Source organism: Elephas maximus, chromosome 3 (genome assembly GCF_024166365.1).
Source record: "Elephas maximus indicus isolate mEleMax1 chromosome 3, mEleMax1 primary haplotype, whole genome shotgun sequence".
NCBI classification, from domain to species: Eukaryota; Metazoa; Chordata; class Mammalia; order Proboscidea; family Elephantidae; genus Elephas; species Elephas maximus.
Window position 1 is genome coordinate 85,455,402 of NC_064821.1, and position 15,285 is coordinate 85,470,686.

At 46.2% G+C, this 15,285-nt stretch overlaps 1 protein-coding gene across 1 annotated transcript; it reads right to left on the minus strand.

The window, feature by feature from the left end:
• Positions 1-10,512: 10,512 nt before the first annotated feature.
• On the minus strand, positions 10,513-14,655 carry C3H1orf210 (chromosome 3 C1orf210 homolog). Its single transcript, XM_049875535.1, has 4 exons — positions 14,575-14,655; positions 14,182-14,403; positions 11,911-12,028; positions 10,513-11,788 (listed from the first exon to the last, which is right to left on the minus strand). Exons 1-4 carry the CDS (start codon positions 14,653-14,655, stop codon positions 11,493-11,495), a joined length of 717 nt encoding a protein of 238 aa, XP_049731492.1. The 3' UTR covers positions 10,513-11,492.
• Positions 14,656-15,285: the final 630 nt, after the last annotated feature.

Consider the following 15,285-nt stretch of genomic DNA (forward strand, 5'->3'; position numbering starts at 1 on the left):
GTGGCTGTTAATCTGGTATGAGTCCATAACCTTCTCCTGGGTCCCTCAGAGGGTCTGGCTCAGGTCCCAAGGAATATGTAAAAACAAGGACAGCTGAGCTGCTCCCTAGCACAGAACTGAAGGCAGGGTGGGCCCCTCCATATGGGGACTGGAAGAGCATGAGGGGCAGGGGACAGGCCCAACTGGGTTTGAGCAGCCTTTCCCTCAGAAGCCAGGATGAGCCCTCTGCCTTTAGGTCTGCTGTTCTTAGTCCTCCTCCGGGATCTCAGGCTATGGCAACCTCTCCTGCTTTCTCAGACACAGGGCTTTCCCAGGCCTGCGGGGTCAGATCATCTCTGGACAATTGCTGGGGTTGGAGCTGTGTGAGCTGGACTCTCCTCCTCTCTGGCTGCTCCTCCCCAGCCTCCCCTGCCAGGTCCCCTCTGCTGACAATGGACCAGATGTCGGTGTTTCGCTGTTCAGCCCTCAGTGCCTCCTCTCACTCTGCTCCTCTCCCTGGTGATCCATCCACTTCCAAGTCTCAATTACCCTATCGCTGCTCATTCCCAAGCCATGTCTGCAGACCAGACTTCTTTCCTGTGAGTCCAGCTGTCCCCCTCGACATCACCCCCTGGAACTTCCACATCTAACTAAGAATCCTCATTCTGCAAAAACCTGCTCCTCATCAATTCACCCAGCCACCCAAGCCAGAAACCAGGGCGGCTTCTTTGACTCCCTCCTATTTCCCCATATTCAAGCAGTCAACATGTTCTGTCAACTCCGTCACCTATGTTCTTCTTGCTGGCTACCATCAAGTCACCCCACCACTCCTTGTGACCCCATGCATGTTGTCGTTGTTTGAGGTGCCATCGAGTCGGTTCTGACTCATACTCACCCTATGCACAACAGAGCGAAACACTGCCCGGTCCTGCGCCATCATTACAATCCTTGCTATGCTTGACCCCATTGTTGCAGCCACTCTGTCAATCCACCTCATTGGGGGTCTTCCTCTTTTCTGCTGACCCTGTTCTTTACCAAGCATAATGTCCTTCTCCAGGGACTGATGCTTCCAGACAACATGTCCAAAGTATGTAAGATGTGGTCTCGCCATCCTTGCTTCTAAGAAGCATTCTGGTTCTACTTCTTCCGAGACAGATTTGTTCGTTTTTTGGCAGTCCGTGGTATATTCAATATTCTTCGCCAACACCACAGTTCAAAGGCATCAATTCTTCTTTTGTCTTCCTTATTCATTGTCCAGCTTTCATGTGCATATGATGCGATTGGTGCACCTCAGTCTTCAGGGTGACATATTTGCTTTTCAACACTTTAAAGAGGTCTTCTGCAGCAAATTTGCCCAATGGAATGCACCTTTTGATTTGACTCCCGCTTCCATGGGTGTTGATTGTGGATCCAAGTAAAATGAAATCCTTGACAGCTTCAATCTTTTCTCTGTTTATCATGATGTTGCTTATTGTTCCAGTTGTGAGGATTTTTGTTTTCTTTATTTTGAGGTGTAATCCATACTGAAGGCTGTATCTTTGATCTTCATCAGTAAGTGCTTCAAGTCCTCTTCACTTTCAGATGACAAGGCTGTGTCATCTGCATAACGCGCGTTGTTAATGAGTCTTCCTCCCATCCTGATGCCCCGTTCTTCTTCCTATAGTCCAGCTTCTCAGATTATTTGCTCAGCATCCAGATTGAATAGGTATGGTGAAAGGATACAACCCTGACGCACACCTTCCCTGACTTTAAACAGTCAGTATCCCCTTGTTCTGTCTGAACAACTGCCTCTTGATCTATGTACAGGTTCCTCATGAGCACAATTAAGTATTCTGCAATTCCCGTTCTTCATAATGTTATCCATCATTTGTTATGATCCACACAGTTGAATGCGTTTCCATAGTCAATAAAACAAGGTAAACATCCTTCTGGTATTCTCTGCTTTCAGCCAGGATCCATCTGCCATCAGCAATGATATCCCTGGTTCCATGTCCTCTTCTGAAACCGGCCTGAATTTCTGGCAGTTCCCTGTAAATATACTGCTGCCGCTACTTTTAAATGATCTTCGAAAAATTTTACTTGCATGTGATATTAATGATATTGTTCAATCATTTCCACATTCAGTTGGATCACCTGTCTTGGGAATTGGCATAAATACAGATCTCTTCCAGTCAGTTGGCCAGGAAGCTGTCTTCCATATTTTTTGGCATAGACAAGTGAGCACTTCCAGTGCTGCATCCGTTTGTTGAAACATTTCAATTGATAGTCTGTCAATTCCTGGAGCCTTGTTTTTTGCCAATGCTTTCAGCGCATCTTGGACTTTTTCCTTTGGTACCATCAATTCCTGATCATATGCTACCTCTTGAAATGGTTGAACATCCACTAATTCTATTCAGTAAAATGACGCTGTGTATTCTTTCCATCTTTGATGCTTTCTGCAACGTTTAATATTTTCCCCCATAGAATCCTTCACTATTGCAACTCGAGGCTTGAATTTTTTCTTCAGTTCTTTCAGCTTGAGAAACGCTGAGCATGTTCTTCCCTTTTGGTTTGCTATCTCCAGCTCTTTGCACATGTCATTATAATACTTTGTCTTCTCGAGCCGCCCTTTGAAATCTTCTATTCAGCTCTTTTACTTCATCATTTCTTCCTTTTGCTTTAGTTCCTCAACGTTTGAGAGCAAGTTTCGGAGTCTCCTCTAACATCCATCTTGGTCTTTTCTTTCTTTCTTGTCTTTTCAATAACCTCTTGCTTTCTTCATGTATGATGTTCTAGATGTCATTCCACAACTCATCTGGTCATTAGTCTGGTCATTAGTGTTCAGCATGTCAAATCTATTCTTGAGATGGTCTCTAAATTCAGGTGGGATATACTCAAGGTCATATTTTGGTTCTCGTGGACTCTCTGATTTTCTTCAGTTTCAGCTTGAACTGCATATGAGCAATTGATGGTCCATTCCACAGTCGGCCCGTGGCCTTGTTCTGACTGATGATATTGAGCTTTTCCATCATCTTTTTCCACAGATGTAATCGATTTGATTCTTGTGTGTTCCATCTGGCAAGGTACACGTGTATAGCTGCCATTTATGTTGGTGAAAAAAGGTATTTGCAATGAAGAAGTCATTGGTCTTGCAAAATTCTATCATTCGATCTCTGACATTGTTTCTATCACCAAGGCCATATTTTCCAACTACTGATCCTTCTTCGTTTCCAATTTTCGCATTCCAATCAACAGTAATAATCAATGCATCCTAATTGCATGTTCAATCAATTTCAGACTGCAGCAGCTGATAAAAATCTTCAGTTTCTTCATCTTTGGCCTTAGTGGTTGGTGCGTAAGTTTGAATAATAATCATATTAACTGGTCTTCCTTGTAGGCATATGGATATTATCCTATCACTGACAGTGTTGTACTTCAGGATAGATTTTGAAATGTTCTTCTTGAGGATGAACGTGACACCATTCCTCTTCAAGTTGTCATTGCCGGCGCAGTAAACTATGTTGTTGTTAGGTGCCATCAAGTTGATTCCAACTCATAGCAACCCTATGCACAACAGATCGAAACACTGCCCCGTCCTGCGCTGTCCTTACAACCGTTGCTATGCTTGACCCCATTGTTGCAACCACTGTGTCAATCCATCTCGTTGAGGGTCTTCCTCTTTTCCACTGACCCTGTACTTTGCCAAGGATGATGTCCTTCTCCAGAGACTGATCCCTCCTGGCAACACATCCAAAGTATATAATATCCAGTCTCGCCATCCTTGCTTCTAAGGAGCATTCTGGTTGTACCTCTTCCAAGACAGATTTATTCGTTCTTCTGGCAGTCCATGGTATATTCAATATTCTTCGCCAACACCACAATTCAAAGGCATCAATTCTTCTTCGGTCTTCCTTACTGTCCAGCATTCACATGCATATGATGCGATTGAAAATACCATGGCTTGGGTCAGGCACACCTTACTCTTCAAGGTGACATCTTTGCTCTTCAACACTTCAAAGAGGTCCTTTGCAGGGATTTGCCCAATGCAATGTGTCTTTTGATTTCTTGACTGCTGCTTCCCATGGCTGTTGATTGTGGATCCAAGTAAAATGAAATCCTTGACAACTTCAATCTTTTCTCCGTTTATCATGATGTTGCTCATTGGTCCAGTTGTGAGGATTTTTGTTTTCTTTATGTTGAGGTGCAATCCATACTGAAGGCTGTGGTCTTTGATCTTCATTAGTGCTTCAAGTCCTCTTTGCTTTCAGCAAGCAAGGTTGTGTCATCTGCATAATGCAGGTAGTTAATGAGTCTTCCTCCAATCCTGATGCCCCGTTCTTCTTCATATAATCCAGCTTCTTGGATTATTTGCTCAGCATACAGATTGAATGGGTATGTTGAAAGAATACAACCCTGGTGCACACCTTTCCTGACTTTAAACCAATCAGTATCCCCTTGTTCTGTCCCAACAACTGCCTTTTGATCTATGTAAAGCTTCCTCATGAGCACAATTAAGTGTTCTGGAATTCCCATTCTTTGCAAAGTTATCCATAATTTGTTATGATCCACACAGTCAAATGCCTTTGCATAGTCAATAAAACACAGGTAAACATCCTTCTGGTATTCTCTGCTTTCAGCCAGGATCCATCTGACATCAACAATGATATCCCTGGTTTCACATCCTCTTCTGAAACCAGCCTGAATTTCTGGTAGTTCCCTGTCAATATACTGCTGCAGCCATTTTTGAATGATCTTCAGCAAAATTTTACTTGCATGTGATGTTAATGATATTATTCTATAATTTCCACAATCAGTTGGATCACCTTTCTTGGGAATAGGCATAAGTATGGATCTCTTCCAATCAGTTGGCCAGGAAGCTGTCTTCCATATTTCTTGGCATAGAGGAGTCAGCACCTCCAACACTGCATCATTTGTTGAAACATCTCAATTGATATTCCATCAATTCCTGGAGCCTTGTTTTTCGCCAATGACTCCAGGGCAGCTTGGACTTCTTCCTTCAGTACCATCAGTTCCTGATCATATGCTACCTCTTGAAATGGTTGAACATCCACTAATTCTTTTTGGTATAATGACTCTGTGTATTCCTTCCATCTTCTTTTGATGCTCCCTGCGTCATCCAATATTTTCCCCATAGAACCCTTCACTATTGCAACTCAAGGCTTGAATTTTTCCTTCAGTTCTTTCAGCTTGAGAATCGCCGAGCATGTTCTTCCCTTTCGATTTTCCATTTCCAGCTCTTCGCACATGCCATTATAATACTTTACTTTGTCTTCTCAAGCCGCCCTTTGAAATCTTCTGTTCAGTTCTTTTACTTCATCAATTCTTCCTTTTGCTTTAGCTGCTCAACATTCGAGAGCAAGTTTCAGAGTCTCCTCCAACATCCATCTTGGTCTTTTCTTTCTTTCCTGTCTTTTCAATGACCTCTTGCTTTCTTTATGTATGATGTCCTTGATGTCATTCCACAACTCATCCGGTCTTCGGTCACCACTGTTCAATGCGTCAAATCTGTTCTTCAAATGGTCTCTAAACTCAGGTGGGATATACTCTAAATGAGAAGAAACAGCTGCAAACATCCATTAGTAATCAGAACCTGGAATGTACTAAGTATGAATCTAGGAAAATTAGAAATTGTCAAAAAATGAAATGGAATGCATAAACATCAATATCCTAGGCATTAGTGAGCTGAAATGGACTGGTATTGGCCATTTTGAATAGGACAATCATATAGTCTACTATGCTGGGAATGACAACTTGAAGAGGAATGGTGTTGCATTCATCATCAAAAAGAATGTTTCAAGCTCTATCCTGAAGTACAATGCTGTCAGTGATAGGATAATATCCATATGCCTACAAGGAAGACCAGTTAATACGACTATTATTCAAATTTACACACCAACCACTAGGGCCAAAGATGAAGAAATAGAAGATTTTTATCAGTTGCTGCAGTCTGAAATTGATCGAACATGCAATCAAGATGCATTGATAATTACTGGGGATTTTAATACGAAAGTTGGAAACAAAGAAGGATCAGTAGTTGGAAAATATGGCCTTGGTGATAGAAACGATGCTGCAGATGGAATGATAGAATTTTGCAAGATCAACGACTTCCTCATGGCAAATACCTTCTTTCACCAACATAAATGGCAACTATACACATGGACCTCACCAGATGGAACGTACAGAAGTCAAATTGACTACATCTGTGGAAAGAGATGATGGAAAAGCTCAATATCATCAGTCAGAACAAGGCCAGGGGCCGACTGTGGAACAGACCATCAATTCCTCATTTGAAGTTCAAGCTGAAACTGAAGGAAATCAGAAAATCATAGTAGACTATATGATTGTCCAATTCAAAATGGTCTTTACCAGTCCATTTCAGCTCACTAATGCCTAGGATATCAATGTTTATGCATTGCAATTCCTTTTTGATGATTTCCAGTTTTCCTAGATTAATACTTCGTACATTCCTGGTTCTGATTATTAGTGGATGATTGAAGGTGTTTCTTCTCATTTTGAGTCGTGCCACATCAGCAAATGAAGGTCCCAAAACCTTGACTCCACCCACGTCATTAAGGTCGACTCTACTTTGAGGAGGCAGTTCTTCCCCAGTCATCTTTTCAGTCCCTTCCAACCTGGGGGGCTCGTCTTCCAGCACTGTATCAGACAGTGTTCCTCTGCTATTCATAAGGTTTTCACTGGCTAATTCTTTTCAGAAGTAGACTGCCAGGTCCTTCTTCCTAGTCTTAGTCTGGAAGCTCAGCTGAAACCTGTCCTCCATGAATGACCCCACTGTTATTTGAAAACTGGTGGCATAGCTTCCAGCATCACAGCAACACGCAAACCCCCACATTATGACAAACTGACAGACACGTGGGGGACCCCATGCACAATGGAACAAAAATGCTGCCCAGTCGTGTACCGTTCTAACCATCAGTTAGGAATCAGACCATTATGATCCATAAGGTTTTCATTGGCTGATTTTTTAGAAGTAGATCATCAGGTCCTTCTTTATAGTTTGTCTTAATCTGCTAGCTCCACTGAAACCTGTTCAGCATCATAGCAACATACAAGGTTCTACTGACAGACGAGTAGTATCTGCACATGAGATACACTGGCTGGAAATCCAACTCAGATCTCCCAGTCTCCTGAATGGAAGGTGAGAATTCCACCACTGAATCACCACTGTCCACCCTGCCTCCTACACATCTCTGGAATCTCTCTGTTCCCTCTACTATGCCGTAGTCAGGTCTTACCACCTATCTCCTGGACGCTGGACTTAAGCCTTCAGTCTCTCCCCATCTAATCAATATCTGCACATCAGCCAGAAGGATCACATCACTCCATTGCCCAAAAAAGTCCATAGATGAGCCTCAATTACCCTCAGGATGAAGTGTGAGCTCTGTCTTGGCACCCAAGGCCCGCCTCCTGACTGCCCACGGGTACTCCTCAGACCCGCACTCCAGCCCTCCTTAGCCTTCCACCTTTTTCTCAGGATCCTCATTTCATCCATCATCCCCTCACTTTCCTTCTCTGACTCTGTCCTCAAAGGCTAACACTATACAGGTGGGAACAAACAGGTGGGCTCCCAAAAGCCACCGTCTGTGCTACAGGATCATGCTCCTCAGTCATGACTGAATGGCCCTGTGGTGGGTACCTGAGCCAAACAGGGACAATCAGATCCTCTCCCTTGAGTACTTGGAACTAGAAAAGGAGTTTTAGAGTCTCATTAATGCCCGTGACAGAGCACTAGAGGGACAGTGCCTGACCTCAGGCTGCTGAGACTATCTGCTTCCTGCCCTCCCAAATCAGCTCCTCCTTTGATTCCAGGAAAGATCCAAAATTCCTTTCCATTGCTTGTAACCAAAAGAACTTTAACTCGTCTAATTTTAAAACTGCCTCCCTTGCCCGTCTCCCCAGCAGCAGCTATTACGCTGTCTTTCTCCCTTAGTCAAAGCTTCTTGATAAAATCTTCCACACTCAAGGATGCCCTTTATCACCACTCCTATTTAACATTGTGCTAGAAGTTCTAGCTAGAGCAATAAGGCAAGAAAAAGCAATAAAGGGCATCCAAGCTGGAAAGGAAGAAGTAAAACTATCTGTATTTGTGGATGATATGATCCTATACACAGAGAACCCCAAAGATTCCACAAGAAAACTACTGGAACTGATAGAAAGATCCAGCAGAGTAGCAGGATACAAGGTTGACATAAAAAATCAATTGGATTCCTATACACCAACAAAGAGAACATTGCTATCAAATCAATTCCTACTCATAGTGGCCTTTGGAGAAAGCAGAACTGTCCCCATTGGGTTTCCAAGGAGCGGCTGGTGGATTTGAACTGCTGACCTTTTGGTTACCAGCCAAGCACTTAAGTACTCTGCCACCAGGGCTCTGATACCATTTATAATAGCCCCTAAAAAGATAAAATTGTTATTAGGTACCACTGAGTCTGTTCCAACTCATACCCACCCTATGTACAACAGAATGAAACACTGCCCAGTCCTGTGCCATCCTCACTATGGTTATGTTTGAGCCCATTGTTGCAGCCACTGTGTCAATCCATCTCACCAAAGGTCTTCCTCTTTTTCACTGACCCTTTACTTTATCAAGCTTGATGTCCTTCTCCAGGGACTGGTCCCTCCTGATAACATGTCCAAAGTACATGAAACGAAGTCTCATCATCCTTGCTTCCGAGGAGTACTCTGGCTGTATTTCTTCCAAAACAGACATGTTTGCGATCATTAGCCATTAAAAAAAAAAAAAAAAAACCTATTGCCATTGAGTTGATTCCAACTCACAGCGACCCTATTGGACAAAATAGAACTGCCCCATAGGGTTTCCAGGGAGCACTGGTAGATTTGAACTGCTGACATTTTAGTTCACAGCTAAGCTCTTAACCATTGCACCATCAGGGCTCCCATTAACCATTAGAGAGATGCAAATCAAAACTACAATGAGATACCATCTCACCCCCAAATTACTGGCACTAATCAAAAAAAAAAAGCAAATGTTAGAGAGGTTGTGAGGAGATTGGAATGCTTATGCACTGCTCCTGGGAATGTAAATGGTACAACCACTATGGAAAATGGTGTGATGCCTCCTTAAAAAGCTAGAAATAGAAATACCATAAGATCTAGCAGTCTCACTCTTAGGAATATATCCTAGAGAAATAAGAGCCATCGCACAAATAGACATATGCACAACCATGTTCACTGCAGCATTATTCACAATAGCAAAAAGATGGAAACATTCTAAGTGCCCATCAAAAGATGAATGGATAAACAAACTATGGTACATGCACACAATGGAATACTATGCAACAATAAAGAAAAATGATGAAAACATCTCACAACACAGTTGAAAGTGGATGGCATTGTGCTGAGTGAAATAAGTCAATCACAAAAGGACAAATTGTATGAAACCACTATTATACAAACCCAAGAAATGGTATACTTGCAGAAAAGAAATGATCTTTGATGGTTATGGGGGAGGGGAGGGGAGGGGAGGGGAGGGGAGGGGAGGGGAGGGGAGGGGAGGGCAGGGGAGGGCAGGGGAGGGCAGGGGAGGGCAGGGGAGGGCAGGGGAGGGCAGGGGAGGGCAGGGGAGGGCAGGGGAGGGGAGGGGAAATCATTGACCAGATAGTAGACAAGTGTTAACTTTGGTGAAGGGAAAGACAAAACACAATAGGGGAAGTCAACACAACCTGACCGAGGCAAAGCCATATGAATTTCCTAGACACATCCAAACACCTTGAGGGATCGAGGTACTGGGGCTGAGGTCTAGGGACGATGGTCTCAGGATATCTAGGTCAACTGGCATAACATAGTTCATAAAAAAAGTTCTACATCTTACTTTGGTGAGTAGTATCTGGGGTCTTAAAGGCTTGCAAGATACATCTATTGGTCCTATCATGTTTGGAGCAAAGAAGAAAGAAGAAAACCAAAGACACAAGGAAAATATTAGTCCAAAGGACTAATGGATCACATGAACCACAGCCTCCACCAACCTCAGCCCAGAAGAACTAGATGGTGCCCAGCTACCACCACCAACTGCTCTGACAAGGATCACAATAGTGGGTCCTGGACAGAGCAGGAGAAAAAAGTAGAACAAAATTCAAATTCACAAAAAAAGACCAGACTTACTAGTCTAAGAGAGACCAGAGGAACCCTTGAGACTATGGCCCCTGGACACCCTGTTAACTCAGAACTGAAGCCACTCCCGAAGACCACCTTTCAGCCAAAGATTAGACAGGCCTATAAAATAAACAATAACACAGGCGAGGAACGTGCTTCTTAGTTCAAGTATGGGAGACCGAATAGGCAATACCTGCCCAAAAGCCAAGAGGAGCAGGCAGGATGGGACAGGAAAACTGGACAAATGGACACGGAGAACCCAGAGTGGAAGGGGGAGAGTGCTGACACATTGCAGGGATTGCAAACAATGTCACAAAACAATTTGTGTATTAATTTTTGAATTAAAAAAAAGTCTTCCACACTTGACCCTACTTGCTCAACTTTCATTCATTCCACTCCTCAACCCACAGTAATTCAACAAACATTTATTTAGCACCCACCTTGTGTAGGAACCTGAGGATACAGAATAAGGCAAAGCCTCTGGCCTCAGAGAGCTCACAGTCTAGCGGTGGGGACAGGCCCAGAAAGTGTAAGTGTAAATTGTAATAAAGATTAAAATAAAATGTGGCAAGAGCAGTGGTCGAGAAACACACAGGGTGCTTAAGACAGAGGGGTTCGAGGAAGGTGTCCTGGAAGAAGGGACTTCTGAGGACCGTCTCCCAGCTACGAGTGCTGCACAACTTTTTTATGTACAAGTTTCAGCTCAGGAAAAATAAAAACAACTTTTTGTTTTTATTCAAAATGGAAATAAATTTGTTAATCTTTGTGGAAACCGTAATATAACAATTTAGATCACCTACTTTATTGGCTAGGAAAAAATTTCAGTAAGAAATTTAGCACTGGTTTTTAACTGCTCAAATGTTACCATCTGGGCACATTTGAAATGCTGGCAGGTAGGCCAGCCACATGGGATCTATTGGCCAGGGTTTTTCATTGCTTTCAGAGGATTTGTCAGGGGAAGAAGGGAAAGGGAGTCTAGGCAGGGGAACAGCATGAACAAAGGCACATGGAAAAGCAGCTTGGTGCACGGGGGAGTAACAAACAGTTAAGCAGAAAATAAAGTAAGGAAAGGCAAGAAAGGCAAGAGGCTGACAGGGGCCTGATTACAAAGAGCCTTATTTCCATACTTAGGCCCTTAATGGACTTTATCCTGAGAACAGCAGGGAGCCACTGAAGGTTACTGAGCAGGAGAGGGTCACTGTCACTTTGGTGGCCAGTGTGGAGGATGAGTTTGGGCAGGGGTAAGGGAAAGGCAGAGTGCCCCGCCCTGTTCTACCCTTAAACCCTAGCCACTGCTATCCCTGAGGCTCACAGCTCCCATGTAGTTCCTACTATCCTTAAGCTGTCAGATATGGGGAGAGGGGACCCAGAGGTCAGGACTAGAGGGAGAAGTGATCCCTGCTACCTTCTGGTCCCACCCCACCGGCCCCAGGCTGAATGTAATTGTCCTCGATGAAGCCATCGTCATCGTCATCTTCACCCACCTCTGGGCAGTTCTTCTTCCCTGTCTCAGGCAGATGGCGGTGCTGGTAGCTGGCACGGTATTGGCGGCAGAGGTGGCATTTGGCAGCAAGTGCAATGAGAAGAGAGAGGACCACAGCGCCCAGCACAACCCCTACCAGCACAGGCCACGCCCGGGCCCCAGTGCCCGGTCCAGGGGACATGGCTGGTGTTGCTGTAGAGAAAGGAAGAGCATTATGGGTGGGGTTCCAGATAATGCTCCCTGGGGAAACCAAGAGGTGTGAGGGCAGCGTCCTTCCCTGTACCCTCCTTGCCTACCCTCCCATTGGCACTTACTTTGGTTTGTCTCACTCATGGTGGAGTCTGAAGGCACTGGTGAGCCTTGTCCTCTGCCAGAAACAGTCCTGGCTCCAAGGAAACCTCCAGATGCCAGGCAGCCCCAGGGTACAGAATCCTGGAAAATGCAGAGATGTGTAGGTGTCATGGATGGCCACAGGGCACACATTACAGGTCACACTCACTCGCTGTACACTCACTCGCTGTACAGGCTCCACTGGGCCATAACCAGTTGTCTACAGAACAGAAACAAACCAAGCACACAGAAATCAGCTGTTTGTAAGGGAATAGCGCGGGGTCCAGCTTTGGGAACTGCTTAAACAAAAGAAAAAAAACAGTCGAAACACTCACAAAACCCTATTATATGGGTACTATATAAACATTATCCACACTTTGTAGATACAGCTCAGAGAGGTAAGTTGACTCAGCCAAAGTCACAAGATTTGAACACAGGTCTCTGATGCAAGAGCCCAGCCTACAACACTGCTTGGTAGGCTGAAGAGGGGAGGTGTGGGCAGAGGCAGGTCCTGGCTCCCAAAGGTGGAATGACTCCAGTCGCTTGAAGCTAACCAGACAGAGTGGAGACCACACATGTAGGATGATACAGACACAGCCTGGGCAGCCCCGGCCCCTGCGCTCCTAAGTCAAGAGCCATGGCCACCCCACCTCTACTTTTAGCCCTTCAATCAAATCCCTTGTCCATCCACCTCTGCCCACAGAGGGCCATACCCTGACCCCCACGGGAGGCTCTAGTCAGGGAGTATCCAGAAGAGGATCACCTGAATCAGGAAAGTATCTGGATGAGAATCACCTGGGCTGGGGACACCTAGAGGAGGATCATCTAGACTTGGGAATATCCAGATGATGAGTACCTGAACCAGAGGCGTGTCTGGGAGGAACACCTGAGGTTGGGGAGTATCTAGAGGAAGAGCACCTGGGTTAGGGAGGTACCTGGAAGAGGAGCAGTTAGTGCTGGAGAATATCAGCAGGTGGGGCACTTGAATCAGAGGAGTACCTAGGGGAGGAGGATCCAGGCTAGGAGAGTACCTAGGAGAGAAGCACCTAGGTTAGGGGGTCTTCTGCCATATTCTTTAATACCCAGACCTTGATGACTCGCTCACTCCTCACCTCCAACCTGCCATTATCAGCCTTGCCTGTAAGTACTCTGCAATAAGCACGCCCCTTCTCTCCACCTCGCTGCCACTGCCCTAGTCCAGGCCACCATCATCTTTTACTTTGACGTTTGAAATCATCCCTTAACTGGTCTCTCCCCACCTCTACTCCATTCCCCAGAGTGATAGAATCAGATTTGGGCTTTATCACTCCCCCTCTTAAAAATCCTCCAAGGGCTCTCCATCCCCCTGGGGCTGTGTGCAGATTTCTTAGCATCTCCTTCAACTCCTCACAATCCCTGCACAAGGCCTTCAGGTCAAACTTTTCTTCCTCCTCTCCACAGTTCCCTACCCCTGCTCCAGACAAACGTACCTCCCCTCCTGGGCCACCTACCCTCTTGCTCCCCACCCTCCCCTCAGACACACACACACCCCCTCCCTGACCGCCCACTCTTTGCTCCCTGCCATCCCCTCCTCAGTTTTTTGAGTCCTCCATTCTTCAAGACCAAATCAGTCCCTCTCTGCCTGCAAGCTTGTCCCTCTTCACTGTCCTACCCAAATACCAGTCAGAACCGGCCATTTACTAGACGGCAGCATCCTGAGGGCAAGTTCTGGGCTGCTTGGTCTGTGCCCTGGCGCTGGCCAGAGCTTGGCACTCAGCTGCTCAAGGCAGGCTTGTGAGATGAGCGGGAGTTGGTCTCCTGGTGGAGATGTGCTTAGAAAGGAGAGGTAAATCATTCACTCATTCATTAATTAGCAAGCACTCATTGGGTGCCTACTGTGGGCCCCGCCCTAGGCACTGGGTCCTCAGAAAACAAGAATTTGTTAAACTCAAATAACTTGAGTTCAATCTGATGCCTCTAAGATTTTACTCCCATCCCTTTTCTGCTTGTCCTGTCCTTATGAAATTTCCCCAAGGGTACAAGACACCCCCCAAAAGGCCTCTGAACTCACACCCCACAGTGACCTGCCCATCCCCCCCACACACACACAGTCTGTCACCCCACACCTCCAGTCACACTTGCCTCCACAGACACCACACCAACACACAACCCCTGATGGTAGCTTCTTCCCTGTTCCCAGGAGCCCCCAAGGGCCTATGTAGGGCCTGGGTGCCCCCTCCCTAGGTCTCCCAATTAATTCCCCCTCTGCTCCCCACCTTCAGGGACTGTGCACGTCCGTGGAGGAAGCTTCCGGCTTGGGCGGGCAAAACCTGGACAGGTGGGCGGGCCAGAGCCTCCACTTGATTCAGCTGGGAGGCAGCAGGCGGGGCTGAAGCTGCAGGTGAGGGTGGAGGGCAGAGCAGTAGGCAGCACCTCCAACAGGGAGGACCTAATTCTACACCTTCCCAGCTTTTGCTGAGAACCTTATGCGTGCAGACCTCACCTCCACCCCTCCACCCCTCCACCCCTCCACCCCTCCACCCCTCCACCCCTCCACCCCTCCACCCCTCCACCCCTCCACCCCTCCACCCCTCCACCCCTCCACCCCTCCACCCCTCCACCCCTCCACCCCTCCACCCCTCCACCCCTCCACCCCTCCACCCCTCCACCCCGGTGCTGGTCGGCTTGGTACAGCTGGGCCCTAGAAGGAGCAAACACCTCAACTGGCAGCTGTTCAGGCTGGTGGCCATGATAAGCAAATAAATTTCCGGTGACAGGTACAAAGTCTAGAGCTGAAGAGGGAGTTTTTCTGGCCTGTGAAGGAGGTGGGCTGGAACCAGAAGGGGAGGGGATGGCATTCTTCCCAGGCAAGGCCAGTTGCCAAGTCGATTCCGACTCATAGCAGCCCTATAGGACAGAGTAGAACTGCCTCAGAATTTCCAAGGCTATAATCTTTACGGAAGCAGACTGCCACGTCTTTCTCCCATGGAGCGGTTGGTGGGTTCAAACTGAGACAGGGAGCAAAGGCCCAGAGATCGGAGGGTGCCTGTTTGAGAAACAGCAAAGAGACTGGTGTGGTTAGAGGAGAAGCAAGTAAAAGAGAAATAGACTACACTATCAGGGAGGTAATAGGGGTTGAGTGTGGAACCTAGAGACTTAGTAAGACAGGGAACAGAGCGGCCCCAAATCTGCAAACAAGAAATGGGCCAGGGCACAGAAGCAAAGCCAATCCCCAGAACAATGGGGCAGCATATCTAAAAATAGCCCACAAGCTTCTTTAAAGTTGCCTTTCAGAAGCAGCTGGAGAAAACCAGGCCCAGGGACATGCACAGAACATCTACCTGTGACCGCTGTGTGACCTTTCACCAGGGGCAGTGAGG

Bases quoted from the DNA above. Each gene is read 5' to 3' on its own strand.
- C3H1orf210 (XM_049875535.1), bottom strand. From the start codon at position 14,655: ATGGCCACCAGCCTGAACAGCTGCCAGTTGAGGTGTTTGCTCCTTCTA. The intron at 12,029-14,181 runs GTGGGGAGCAGA...TGCATTTTCCAG, and splicing joins GACGTGCACAGTCCCTGAAG to GATTCTGTACCCTGGGGCTG. The intron at 11,789-11,910 runs GTAAGTGCCAAT...CTTTCTCTACAG, and splicing joins CATGAGTGAGACAAACCAAA to CAACACCAGCCATGTCCCCT.